Source organism: Gekko japonicus, unplaced genomic scaffold, assembly GCF_001447785.1.
Source record: "Gekko japonicus isolate JY-2015 unplaced genomic scaffold, Gekko_japonicus_V1.1 scaffold2236, whole genome shotgun sequence".
NCBI lineage: Eukaryota > Metazoa > Chordata > Lepidosauria > Squamata > Gekkonidae > Gekko > Gekko japonicus.
The window spans coordinates 288,973-303,137 of NW_015176518.1; the positions used below are offsets into that span (position 1 = coordinate 288,973).

General features: G+C 56.2%; 1 protein-coding gene across 1 annotated transcript in view; it reads left to right on the forward strand.

Moving 5' to 3' along the window:
• The window catches only part of LOC107124003 (homer protein homolog 3-like), a 20,449-nt gene extending 8,431 nt beyond the window's left edge, over positions 1–12,018 (forward strand). Inside the window, exons 3-4 of the mRNA XM_015427378.1 lie at positions 11,522–11,678; positions 11,863–12,018. Of these exons, the coding sequence (XP_015282864.1) occupies positions 11,522–11,678; positions 11,863–12,018 (313 nt within the window). The remainder of the gene's footprint in view (positions 1–11,521; positions 11,679–11,862) is intronic.
• The last annotated feature ends 2,147 nt before the right edge of the window (positions 12,019–14,165 follow it).

A 14,165-nucleotide genomic window follows, 5' to 3' on the forward strand; every position in this document is an offset into this window, starting at 1 on the left:
AAACTGTGAGCTGGCTCACACTGACTCAGCTTAGAGGGAACACTACCAATGCTTCCTCTCAGGGGTCGTTTAGTAGAAAAAGAGGTGCAGGAGTTCATTAGCATAACTCATTAGCATAACTTATTTGCATATGCCACACCCCCTGACATCACCGGAAGTGTGTCAGAAGGCAACACCCACCGCTCAGGCTCCACTGGACTGTTTTGGATTGCTAGCTATTGGGGGGGAGGAAGGTGCAGATCTGTCCTCACAGAGGAGGGAGAGCTTGTACCTGAATAAAACTTGGTCTTAAAGGTGCCACTGGACTGTTTTGGGCCGGGGGGAGATCTGCAGCTGACCTGGCTGCTTCTTGCTCTGACTGAGGGCTGCTGGGAGCAGGGGTGGGGCTTGTTGCATGTGCCCACCCCCTGGGCTCTTTACTGCCGGAGCTCCACTCCTGTGCGCTCCTGCAGGAAATGACCCCTGCTCCCTGTAAGCTGTGGAGGCTTTTGAGCAAAAATGCTACTTTGGGAGCTACTGGCATTCAAGTTGTGAGCGAGCGATTTGGCTCCTGCATAAATTAGTTTGCTCTGGAGCCATACCACCTGTGTGTGCCGGAGGCTAAAAAACTGTGAGCTGGCTCACACTAACTCAGCTTAGAGGGAACACGGCTCCCACACCTGCATGCCCCCCACCTGCCCATGCACCCTAATTCCACTGGCAAGCCTTCACACCCTCTGTGTGCGGTTTGCCTCTGCTTCCTTCACACCCGTTCTCCAGGTGGCAGGAGAGGTATATGGGGGGGGGCGTTCAGTGGCTGTGTGCCCCAGCCGAAGCCCCGGGCCCCAGCAGCTGCTCCACCTCTGGGTACACCGACGCCGGCCCTGGTTTCCCACTGCCAGTGGCCTTTGAGAGCAGCAAAATTTGCTGCCCTCCCAGGATCCAGTGTCAGGAAATGGGAGAGTGTCCCCGGGGTTCCGTGTGACGGTCACAGCTGCTCTCCAGGGCAGTCTCCCTCTTCCTCCCCCTCCCGGGATCCCGTGGCACTCTTCCGGGAGGGAGGTTGTGTGCATTTGCGTATGCACCATGGTGGGGCGCTTCTTCTCAAGGACACCCCCTCCCCCCGGAACTGAAGCCGGCCGTGAACCATCCCATAGGACTAGGATCTCTTTCTGGATCTTCTTGAACGTTGGCCGATGGCACCGTCTTGCCCGCTTTCCTCCGGCCGCCTCAGCTGCTGTCCTGTGTCGGGAACAGGAGAGTGGGACTTAGCTCCCGCAAGGTGGCTCCTTACAGAGAGGGTTGGCCTCTCCTATGGAGTCTCACCTGGCTGAGGTGGCCCTCAGGTGCTCGTATTTTGGCCATATGTCAAATCTCGCCTTGTTCAGTTTGCCATAGATGCTGGGGGAGGGGTGCATTCCTGTGGGGAGGGGAGTGAGTGTGGTGTGAGTGGGACCTATAGCTTATAGAGGCAGTAATTTTCCTGAAGATATCTTCCTCTGGCAGAGGAATGTCCTTGAGCCTTTCAGTGCCAGCTTCGCATAGATAGAGAGATAGTATGTTCCTAAGGGGGGTTGGGCAATGGCTAGGTGGGATGAGTGGATTGCATTGGTTAGGGGCAAGGGGGTCTTGTTTGAATTATTTATCTGCTTTGATGCACACCAAATCATCAGCACCGATTTCACACAAGCCGCTGCTCTGCCCTCGATCTTCCTCTCCCCCGAACTTGCTGGCGAATGCCTTGTCCCGCCTGTAAGCCACGTTGGGTAGTGAACGGCGGGGTATAAATCCAATCTCCTCCTCCTCCTCTGCTGTGCCAGCGTTGCATAGACGGCTAGGTGGGACAAGTGGATTGCATGATTGGTTAGGGGCAAAGGGGTCTTGTTTGAATTACCTATATCTACTTTAAAAAGGCAAAGGTTCCCTTGCTCGAAAGCCAGTCGAATCCGACTCTAGGGTTGCGGTGCTCATCTCCGTTTCAAAGCCGAAGAGCCAGCGCTGTCCGAAGACATTTCCGTGGTCATGTGGCCGGCATGACTAAACACCAAGGCACACGGAACGCTGTTACCTTCCCACTGAAGTGGTACCTATTTATCTACTTGCAATTTCTTGCTTTCGAACTGCTAGGTTGGCAGGAGCTGGAGCTAGAGACGGGAGCTCACTCCGTCATGCGGCACACTCGGGTCTCGAACTGCTGAACTACTGACCTTCTACAGCCTGCAGTTCAGCATCTTAACCCCTGGGGGCCCGCAGCTCCATTATATCTGCTTTGGTGTGCGCCAAATCACCCGTTCTAACACAGTTCCGTTCTGTTCAGGATCATGCATATATCTCAATAAACATATCACTGCCGAAGAAAGTGTTGTTGAGAGTAACTTGACCAGGAGTCTGACACCATGCCAGGGGGCCGCCACAGAGGATGCAGTCTGTTATGAGGTAACCTGATGTCCTTGATTAAAAATGACCTCCTGGACAGTTTTAACGTCGTTTGTGGGATGCCAGGAAGCAGGTCACTCTGTAGGGTGTGGAGCCGTTACAGGGAATGCACACAGACGGGCAGTTGTTGATCTTGCATCCACCAGGAGGCCCCGCTCAGATTGGTGATGTAGGAGGAGAGGCGGTCTTGCAGATATGAGGGTCCAAAGCCACAAAGGGCTTTGTATGTGATCGCCAGAACCTTGAATTGAACCTGGTAACTGATGGGTAACCAGCACAGTGACTGCAGAATGCGTGTCATATGTCCATTCCATCTAGTTCCTAATAATAACCAAGCTGTGGCATTCTACACTTAAGAGTTTCTGAGCTGACTTCAAGGGGGGACCTACGCAGAATGCATTACAGTAGTCTAGTGTTGATGTTAAGGTAGCATGGATCCAGGTGGCCAGACAGAGGGTCATCTCCCAGGCTAAACTAAGTTGGAAGAAAGCATTTTTTATTTTATTTTTTGCAGCTGCGTTAATTTGCTTCTCCAGCAGTCCTGCTGGGTCCGATAGAACCTCTGGGCTCTTTCCTGAGTCAGCAAGGGTGAGGTCTGAGGTGAGGCCGGGGATTTGCAGGATGCGCATGCATGCTGCAGAGGCGGTGATGTGTCCCTTAAGCCGAAGGGTCTGAGGGTAGGCTTGGGAGAGGTGACAGACACAATGCTCTCTCTAAGCTGTGGAGTCTTGTGAGCAGAGATTCTGCTTTGTGAGCTACGGGCATTAAAGTGGTGAGCGAGCGATTTGGCTGCAGCATAAATTAGTGTGCTCTGGAGCCGTCCTTCCTGAGCGAAGACAAAAATGTGTGAGCCAGAGGCTAAAAAGCTGTGAGCTAGCTCACACTAACTCAGCTTAGAGGGAACAGTGATGGGCAGGTCCAGGCTTTGTCGTGGTTGGGGACGTGGGAGCGGCATGGGCCAGGGATGGTTGGACCCGGCATGAGCCAGGGAGAGGACAGAGCCAGAAAGCACCCGTTCTGCCCGGATCCTTCTCATTCACGGCCACGTCTTTGCAGCTCTTTCACGCGCCTGTTTCCTCCTCCTTTGCCAGAAGAACTAGAGGAAACGAGGACACGGGATCGGAGCTCGTGGAGTTGCCACACTGGGGGGGGGCTCTCCCTTCCGGTGCTGTTTCTTTCCACATGGCTTCCTTCGCCACGGCTGGTGCGTGCCAAGGCGTCCCTGGCGAAGCCAGGCATTGTTCGCTTCGACTGATGTGTGCTGAAACCCCCGGGGGAGAGGGAAGGGAAGAAGGAAAGGAGAGATACCTGACCTGACCTCGACGGCGGCAGGCGTTGGGAGGCTATTTTTAAATTTGCTAGGGAAGGTCGCTATCTGATAAAGGCAGCGGATTGCATCACGGAGCGGGCCAAACTTTTTCCGTTAGCGCCGAGTCTGAACTCTGCCGGATCGCGTCTCTTCTGTCTCCCCTCCGGGGGAGGAAATGGAGAAATCGGAGCCAGCCAAAGCCACACTGAGCTGGCTTTTTGTTTCTACGGCGGCCAGTCGGAGGCTTCTGGGTAACCTGTGCCCCAGGCGTGAAGATAGGGTTGCCAACCTCCAGGCGGGGGCTGGAGCCCTCCTGGAATCACAGCCAGTCCCCAGGTGACAGAGGTCAGTTTCCCTGGAGACCTGGCGACTCTAGAGAGGCGGGTCTCCTCCACATCATGCACAGTTGATAACCAGTGTTCCCTCTAAGCTGAGTTAGTGTGAGCCAGCTGACAGCTTTTTAGCCTCTGGCTCACCCATTTTTTGTCTTAGCTCAGGAAGGGATGGCTCCAGAGCAAAATGATTTATGCAGCAGCCAGATGGCTCGCTCACAACTTTAATGCCAGGAACTCACAAAGTGCAATTTTTGCTCACAAGACTCCACAGCTTAGAAGAAGATTGGATTTATACCCCGCCCTTCACTTGGAGTCTCAGAGCGGCTTACGAACTCCTTTCCCTTCCCCTCCCCACAACAGATACCCTGTGAGGTAGCCGGAGCTGAGAGAGCTCTGACAGAAACTGCTCTTTTTTTCAAGGACAGCTCTGACAGAACTATGGCTTGCCCAAGGTCATCCAGCAGCTGCGAGTGGAGGAGTGGGGAATCAAACCCGGTTCTCCCAGATTGGAGTTCACGCAGTTAACCACCACACCAAACTGGCTCTTAGAGGGAGCACTGTTGCCAACCCCCAGGTGGGACCTGGAGATCTCCCAGACTCACAACTGACCTTCAGGCCAAAGAGATCAGTTCCCTTGGAGAAACGAGTGGCTTTGGAGGGGGCCACACTGTGGCATTCTACCCCCCCCGCCTCCCCCCGGCTCCACCTCCCGATCTCCAGGGGGTTCCCCACCCACAGCTGGCGACCCCACACGAAGCCGACCCCTCTAGCATCTGGTACTCAGAGGCAGACTTTCAGTGTAGCTCTATGAAGAGCCTTGTGTAGGGTTGCTAGCTCTGGGTTTGGAAATTCCTAGCGTTTTGGGGGTGGGACTGGGGAAGTTGGGGTTTGGGGAAAGGAGGGACCCTAGAATCCACCCTCCAGAGCAGCCGTCTTCTGAAGATGAGCTGACCTCTGTTGTTTTGAGATCAGTTGTAATTGTGTGGGTTCTCCAGGCCCCACCTGGAGGTTGGCAACCCTGCAGGCTGGCACACACACACACACACACACACACACACCCAGCCCTGCTAGAATAGAACTTCTGGGCCCACGCCCTGTTCCTTGCGGCGGCCAGGCAGACTTCCCTGTTTAAGGACAAGTCTGTCTTCAGCTTCTGGCTGCTGAGAACGGAAGGAGGTGGTAGGGTTGCCAACCTCGGGGGGGGGGGCTGGAGATCTCCTGGGAATAGGACAGTATGGCATTATACCCCACTGAAGTCCCTCCCCTCCCCAAACCCCGCCCTCCTCAGTCTCCAGTTTTGAGAGCCGGTTTAGCATAGTGCTTAGAAGCGCAGACTCTAATCTGGGAGGACCGGGTCTGAATCCCCTCTCCTCCACAGTGCAGCTGCCGGTGTGACCTTGGGTCAGTCACAAGTTCTCTCAGAGCTGTTCTCTCAAGGGCAGTCCTCGAGAGAGCTCTCTCGGCCCCACCTACCTCACAGGGTGTCTGTTGTGGGGAGGGGAAGGGAGAGGAGTTTGTAGGCCGCTCTGAGACACCTTTGGGTAGTGAAGGGCGGGTTATAAATCCAATCTCTTCTTCTTCTCCACCTAAATCTCCAGGTATTTCCCAACCCGGAGCTGGCAGCCCTAGTTGTGGGTCACTCCATCACCTGGCCCATTGGTGCCCTCCCAGTAACCGTCTGACTGCTGGTGGAAGCCCGAGGGATCTTTTGGAGTCCCGCGTCCTCCCTTGTCGCTGCCTCCCCCGCCTCCTCGGCTCCTCTCTCCGCCATTGTTCCTGTTTTCCTGCCCTCATTGTTTTTCTCAGGCCCTTTCCCTCTTGTTCCCGTGGTCGCTCTCTCGTTGCTAAGCTCTCCCCATTCAGCTGCTCTCCCGTGCTCTCTTGACGAGCAACCAGACAGCAGTGGCAGATCTTCCGTGCCTCAGAGCAGCTTACCATCTCCTTTCCCTTCCCCTCCTCACAACAGACACCCTGGGAGGTAGGTGGGGCTGAGAGAGCTCTCTCGATGACTGCTCTTGAGAGAACAGCTCTGAGAGAACTTGTGACTGACCCAAGGTCACACCGGCAGCTGCACTGTGGAGGAGCGGGGAATCAGACCCGGTCCTCCCAGATTAGAGTCCGCGCTGCTAACCCCGACACCAAACTGGCTCTCGAAACTGGAGTGACCGCTCACCTCCAGACTACAGAGATCAGTTCCCCTGGAAAAAAAGATGCTTTGGAGGGTGGGTACCATGGTGTCGTGCCCCACAGAGGTCCCTGGCCACGCCCAAATCTCCAGGGGTCTCTCAACCTGGATCTGGCAACCGATGCTCCCTCTAAGCTGTGGAGCCTTGTGAGCAAAAATCCCACTTTGTGAGCTGCCGGCATTCAAGTGGTGAGCGAGCGATTGGGCTGCGCCATGAATCAGTCTGCTCTGGAGCCCTCCCTTCCTGAGCGGAGGCAAAAATGCGGGAGCCGGAGGCTAAAAAAACAGTGAGCTGGCTCACTCTAACTCAGCTTAGGGGGAACACTGGTTGTGAGCCCTACTCCCCCATCCCCCCGCCGGGGGGCAGCAGGGGCCCGGCAGTCCTGGGAGCTCCGTCCCCGGTTATTGACTGGTGTGCGAAGGGGGTTCCCCACACTGAGCTGGGAAAGTCCTGGATATTTGGGGAGGGGGGAGCCCGGGGAGGACAAGACTTGGGGAGAGGGGCAACCTCCGCAAGGCAGAATGCCACAGAGTCCACCGTCCAGAGCCGCCAGTTTCTCCAACGGAACTGATCTCTTTGGTCCGAAGGTCAGTTGTAATTCTGGGGGATTTCCAGGTCCCGCCTGGGGGCTGGCAACCCTGCACGATGTGTGGGGGAGACCCTCCCCTTTCTGGCTGCCAGATCCAGGTTGGGAAACTCCTGCAGAGCTTGGGGGTGGAACCTGGGAAGGACCGGGACCCCAGTGGGGTACAGTGCCATACAGTCCACCCTACAAAACACCCATTTTCATAGGATCACCGAGTCGGAAGGGGCTATAGAGACCATCTAGTCTGACCCCCTGCCCAGTGCAGGACCAGCCTAGAGCATCTCTGACAAATATCCTTCCAGCCTCTTCTTGAAAGCTGTCAGTGAAGGGGAGCTCTCCGCTTCCCTAGGCAGCTGATCCCACCTTTGAACCACTCTGGCCGTGGAAAAGTGTTTCCTGATACCTTTCCGCATGTAATTTAAACCCGTTGCTTCGGGTCCTCTCCTCTGCTGCCAACTGGAACAGCTCCCTGCCCTCCGCCAAATGACAGCCTTTCAGATATTTGAAGAGAGCGATCATGTCCCCCCTCAGTCTCCTCTTCTCCAGACTAAACATTCCCGGGGCTCTTCGCCTTTCCCCGTAGGGCTCAGTCGCCAGACCCCTGATCATCCTCGTCGCTCTCTTCTGCACCCTCTCGGTTTTTCTCCTGGGGAAGCAGGAGATGAGCTTGCTTCCAGGGGGTTCTCCAGGTCCCTCTTGGAGTCTGACATCCCCACTCCCCTTTAGGGTTGCCAGCTCTGGGTTGGGAGATACCTGGAGACTTTGGGGGTGGATCCGGGAGAGGGCGGGGTTTGGGGAGGGGAGGGGCCTCAGCGTGGCACAAGGCCCTGGAGTCCGCCCTTCAGAGCAGCCGTTTTCTCCAGGGGAGCTGATCCCTGTCCGCTGGGGATCAGCTGTGAAAGCGGGAGGTCCCCAGGCCCCACCCGGAGGCTGGCATCGCCTCTCCCCTTCCCGTGTCTTGTGCAGTGCGGTGACGGCGAAAGGAAGGCCCACCCCGGCTGGTGGTTTGTCAGTGAGGCGTGTGGCCTTCTGAAGCCGAGCGTGAAGCTCTCCTTCCCCTCTGGGCAGCCTCGAGAAGTTGGCGGGGAAACCTCGGTCCGCAGGGACTTCCTGGCTGGCACGAGTGGGCGTGTTGTGAGAGGGGCCCCGCGTGTCCTCCGACCTGACTCCTGTAACACAGGCACGGCGTGGCGGGGGAGAAGATCCGCCCTTCTGGCCTTCATTCGCCCTCGTAGGTTTTCAGTGGGGGCTGCTGCCATCTTACCACCTCAGTCTGCTCTTGCGCCGTTAGCATCTGCTCTGTCTGCAGGGATCAGTAAAGGAAGCTTTCACGGTATAGCTTTGTCTTAGGGTTGCCAGCTCCGGGTTGGGAAATTCCTGGAGGTTTGGGGGTGGAGCCTAGGGAGGTTGGAGTTTGGGGAAAGGAGGGACCTCAGCAGGGTATAATACCACAGAGACCACCCTTTAAAGGGGCTGGACTAGATGGCCTCTAGGGTCCCTTCTGTCTTCTCCAGAGGGGGACTGATCTCTGCAGTTTGGAGATCAGTTGTAATTCTGAGAGATCTCCAGGAGACACCTAGTCTGTTTGCAGAGCAGGGTGGGATGTAACTCTAATCTTCTTCTGCTGCCAGGGGGAATGCTCAAATTAAAAATTGATATTCCCCAGGTAGACTGCTTCAGCTGAGGGAGGTGTTATGCAAGCAACAAACGAACGAAGCCCGTGGTTCTCTGTTCTCCACCGTTGCACGTGTCTGATTTTTCTCCTGCTTGCCAGCATGTATGTGCTTTCTTGCGTCAGGATGCAAGAAAGTCAGGGTTCAGTACAGTCAAGAAGCTGTAAAAGTGTCTGGCATGCTGCCCTCCCCAAGTCTCCAAGCAAGCTAAAACCTAAGCCGTCCTTCCATTCATGTATGAAATAGGGAAAAAGTACAAAATTGAATATGATTAATTGAGTAACAGTCGGTGGGTTACATACCCAGGAACCTGCAAAAAACTAGCATGTCTACTCCTGGGCAACCTTGAGAAGTTGGCAGGGAAACCTCAGGAGAGCCAGTTTGATGTAGTGGTTAGGAGCGCGGACTCTAATCTGGGAGAACCGGGTTTGATTCCCCACTCCTCCACATGCAGCTGCTGGCGTGACCGTGGGTCAGTCACAAGTTCTCTCAGAGCTGCTCTCTCAAGGGCAGCTCACAGGAGAGCTCTCTCAGCCCCGCCTGCCTCACAGGGTGTCTGTTGTGGGGAGGGGGAAGGGAAAGGAGACCGTAAGCCGCTCTGAGACTCCTTCGGGTAGTGAAGGGCGGGGTATAAATCCTCTTCCTCTGGAATCAGTGAGTTGGACCCTGCAGGTTTGCCCCACAGGCAGTAGGGCAGTGCCAACTCCAGATTGGGAAATTTCTGGAGATTTTGGGAGTGGTGCCCGTGGAGGGAGGGGATTGGGGAGGGGAGGGGAGGTTACTTCCGCGGAGTATAATGCCATAGATTCCACCCTCCAAAGCAGCGGTGTTGTCCAGAAGAACTGATCTCTATCGTTCGGAGATTAGCTGTAATTCAGGGGGGTCTCCAGGCCTCACCTGGAGGCTGGCAACCCTGGTTAGCAGTGGCACCCCCTTCAGCCCTAAGGGAGTTCGATGTAGTGGTTAAGTGCACGGACTCTAATCTGGGAGAACCGGGTTTGATTCCCCACTCCTCCACGTGTGGCTGCTGGATGACCTTGGGCAAGCCATAGTTCTGTCAGAGCTGTTCTTGAAAAAGAGCAGTTTCTGTCAAGAGCTCTCTCAGCCCCACCTACCTCACAGGGTGTCTGTTGTGGGGAGGGGGAGGGAAAGGAGTTTGTATGCCGCTCTGAGGCTCCTTTGGGTAGTGAAGGGCGGGGGATAAATCCAATCTCTTCTTCTTTTTCCTCACAGGGTGTCTGTGGTGGGGAGGGGAAGGGAAAGGAGTTTGTAAGCTGCTCTGAGGCTCCTTTGGGTAGTGAAGGGCGGGGTATAAATCCAATCTCTTCTTCTTCTTTTACCTCACAGGGTGTCTGTTGTGGGGAGGGGAAGGGAAAGGAGTTTGTAAGCCGCTCTGAGGCTCCTTTGGGTAGTGAAGGGTGGGGTATAAATCCAATCTCCTCCTTCTCTTCTTCTTCTCCTCCTCCTCCTCCTCCTCCAACCCATTTCCATTTTTGCACCCCTGCCCAAGTTGTGTCTCTGCCGGAGCACCCTCAGTCTGAAATCAGACCTCGACCCTATTTTGGGCTTCAAAACACAAACCCGACCGAGTGTTAATAGGCTGCGGCGAGCCAGCAGCGAGAAACTCCATGGATTTCTCCCCCCTTCCCAGTGGCCCAAAATCATTACACATTAACATCTCAGAAAAAAAATCTTTGCCTGGGCCCAGCTTGATCACATTGATGTGTCTTCGGCCTCCACCTCTTCTTCTTCCTCCTCTGTTCTCTGTCGTGTGTGGTGACTAACAGCGTCGATTTTTCATTGCTAGGAAATGAATCGCCCGCCAGACCCCAGCCAGAGCAGGATTTCAGCTCCGGGGGACCACTAACCGGGACGGCTGATGTCTGTTTAACCCTTTGTCTTCTAACCACACCTGTCCTCATCACTATTAACCAATGTCAACGATTAGGTAACAGCTGGAACCGTAATACTAAATTGTGCGTTTCGTATATGTGTGTTTGTGTGTGATCAGGTTTGAGCTGTTCGCAGTCGTCTGGTGCTCCCTCTTTCAGACAAAGAAGTAGAGCTGTAAAGCATCAGATGTCCATATCCAGAGGGGGTCCCCCCTCCGCTTTTTGTGTGTGGGGGGGGGTTGGGGAGGGGAGGGGAAAGGAGTTTGTAAGCCACTCTGAGGCTCGTTCAGGTAGTGAAGGGCGGGGTATAAATCCAATCTCTTCCTCTTCGTCCTCTTCTTCTTCTGTCGCTGACAGTTGCTTTGAGTTTGTCGAGCGGTTTGTGAGATCATCGAGAAGGATGGGTTTTGGTTGGACATCAGGAGAAATTTCCGGGAGGCCGTAAATTAGGAGTAGGTTGAACATTAGAAGAGACTTCCTCTAGGTAAAAGCAGTTCAGCCATGGAACCAGTTGCCCAGAAGGGTGGCGGGATCTCCATGGCTGAGGGTCTTCAAGCCATCTGCTGGGGATGGTCTAGCTTTGTATTCCCTGCATGGAGTGGGGGTTAGACTGGGTGGCCTCTAGGGTCCCTTCTACTGCTCCCTCTAAGCTGTGGAGTCCTGTGAGCAAAATTTCCACTTTGTGAGCTGGCATTAAAGTTGTGAGCGAGCGATTGGGCTGCTGCATAAATTAGTTTGCCCTGGAGCCATCCTTCCTGAGCTAAGGCAAAAATGTGCGAGCTGGAGGCTAAAAAACGGTGAGCTAGCTCACAGTATGTCAACTTAGAGGGAACACTGGTCCCTTCCAACAGTCTTTGGTTCGTCCTTCGCAGCCTCATTCCCAGAGCCTCCCTCCCGACTTGTCTCCCTAGTTCCCTTTCCTGTTTGTCCCCCCCCTTTCCCCACCAGCCGCGCTTCCCATCGCTAGACTTCACGGGAGGTTTTCTCCCAGGTCGGCTTCCTTTGCAGCAGTTTCAGGGAGGCCCAGTTCTCTCCCCAAGCCCTGTCCTCGTAGAGCAGAGAGAGCCACGTGGCTTTTAGCTTGCGGGAGTTGCCGAATCCGTTCTCTGTTGCGTCACCCCCCAGGGAGCAGCCGATCTTCAGCACCAGAGCCCACATCTTCCAGATCGATCCATCCACCAAGAGGAACTGGATCCCGGCCAGCAAGCATGCGTTGACGGTCTCCTACTTCTACGATGCCACCCGCAACGTCTACCGTATCATCAGCGTGGGAGGCACGAAGGTGAGACCCGAGAGACGAGGAGGTCCCCCGCGCGTTGCTCGTTTTGAGACCGTGGGGACCGGTCGCGCGGCTCTCCAAGAGACGGCTTTCCTCCGCACCCGCTTCGTGCGAGGAGGCCCGCCTCGGAAACCGATTTCCGTCCCCGCCTCCGGGCCTGACCCTTCGCCACCCTGTCTCCTTGCAGGCCGTCATCAACAGCACGATCACCCCCAACATGACCTTCACGAAAACCTCTCAGAAATTCGGCCAGTGGGCCGACAGCCGCGCCAACACGGTGTACGGGCTGGGCTTTGCTTCCGAGCAGCACCTCTCCCAGGTAATACTCTGCGGACCCGGCTGACGGGGCGACGTGGACACTGTACGCTCGGGAGAAAGGGTGAAGGGGCAAGTCTTGGGCCCTTTGACTTTGCCCAGCGGAACGGGGAAGGGGGATACTCGGCCTCTGTTCTGGGGGTCCCCACCAATGTTCCCTCTAAGCCGTGGAGTCTTGTGAGCAAAACTTCTACTTTGTGAGCGACTGGCATTAAAGTTGTGAGCGAGCCATTTGGCTACTGCAGAAATTAGTTTGCTCTGGAGCCACCTCTCCTGAGCTAAGACAAAAATGTGTGCGCTGGAGGCTGAAAAACTGTGAGCTAGCTCACCCTAACTCAGCTTAGATGGATCACTGGTCCCCACACTCGTTGGGCCTGCGGACACCTTGGGAAGGAGGGCCAAGGAAGGACGGTGGGCGCCGACTTAAAATGGCTGCCCGTGAGGCAGGCCCCACAGAAACTTGGGAGGTTCCAAGCCAAGGGTCCCGTCACCACAGAGGCGACCGCTTCTGAGCGGGCGCTTCCTACGGTCGGACGGTGCCTCTCAGGCTTCTCCGGAGTTGGGGCCGTAGCCAGAAAAATTTCGGTTGGGGGGGCACGTTGGGGGATTACGCAGCGGGGAGGTGAGAGGGAAGAGGCAGAGAAACGAGGAGCTCCTGTCTGGGGCTGTCAGATCTTGCTCCGCCCCCCTTTCTTCCGAGCCTCTGCCATTGCCACAATCCTCCCTTGCGTGCTGTGGTTGAAGCCTGCCTGGCCCCGGCACTCTCGGGCCCCGGAGGCCAGGCATGGCTGCTGGGACGCGTGGCAAGAGCCAAGAGGAGAATGGCCCGCTCAGGTGCCCCACTGCGGAGAAGGAGCTCTGCTGGCACGGGCGCAGTGAGGGGCCGGGGTGGGCCGTTCTCCTCAGCTCTTGCTGCGCGTACCCCAACAGTCGTGCTCGGCTGAGGACTCCTGGCCTGACTTGGCTCTTCAGCCTTCGGGAAGAGGGAGAAGGAGAGCCCGGCAAGCAGGAGGGGAGACCTGGTGAGGCCTCCCCTTCCCTCCCCTCCCCTCCCCTCCTGCTTGGCTGCAACAGGAAGAGCTGGCGAGGCCATGACGGGCAGGGGTAAGGAGCGCGGCACACCAGGGTGGGGCCTGGTATACTCCCGTGGTGGGGCTTATCTGTGGGGGGCGTTGCCCCCAAATGCCCCCCCGCCGCCACCGCCACGGGCCTGTCTGGAGTGCCTCCTGCACTGAGAAGGCAGAGGGATGCTGGAAACTGGCCTTTGGGGGTTGGAACGGGGAGGCCGTTTGATTCCAGCTTCCGGATGAAGGCCGCAGGTTTGCTCCCCGTGCAGCGCAGAGAGCTAAGGCAGGTTGCTTCCACACGGTGAAACTCAGGAAGGCCTTGAATTACATGGAGATGTCCACGCGTCGTCTCGTGGGCTTCCCGGGGGCTTTGAACCGGATCGAGAAGGATCTGGCTCCCAGGGGGGAAACTGCAGAGGGGATGGAGCAGTGCGTATGGGCGATCCAACAGTTCCCACCGTGTGGAGGGGGCAGAGCTAAGCTCCGCTTTCGAAACGACGTGGGGGCAGCGCCTTCAGAGAGGAGCAGCCAAAGCCCGTGTCTGTGGCCTGGTTGGGAGCACGTGGCTTCATGACTCACCTGCCCCGTGACGTGGGTCCCTGTTAGGCAGGCTGTGGGTTGGGGATGGTTCCCAAAGCCCCTCTACGGTTCCCCCCGACCCCATTCAAGGCACTTCACATTTTATTCCCAAGACTCAAGAAGCATTGTTGTTGTAAAAGGCGAGGTCATTTCTCAGGGTCCGCGTGTAGGAGGAAACCGTCGGCTTCTCAGATCTTATAATGTGGATTGGGAGGTAGGGGAGCCACCCCTTCCTCTTCCCAGTGGATCTGCTCCCATTAGAGCCCGTTTTCCCTGTTCTCTCAGTAAATTGTGGCATTTGCACCACACGACGAGGTTCGCTGAAGTAATGTTTGATTTGCGTGGGCTAGGTGAGCTGCATCCTGAGCCCCCGCTCTTTGGCTAAGTTGTGGAGGCTGTGCGACTTTTCCTTGGGGCAGAGGGACGAACCATCCCGTAGGAAGTGGAGAAGACAGTGGTGGGGATGGGGGTAATGGGATCTAGCCCGGGGCCTTCACGGTTTATAGCCGTTCAGCCGTCCGAGATGGCA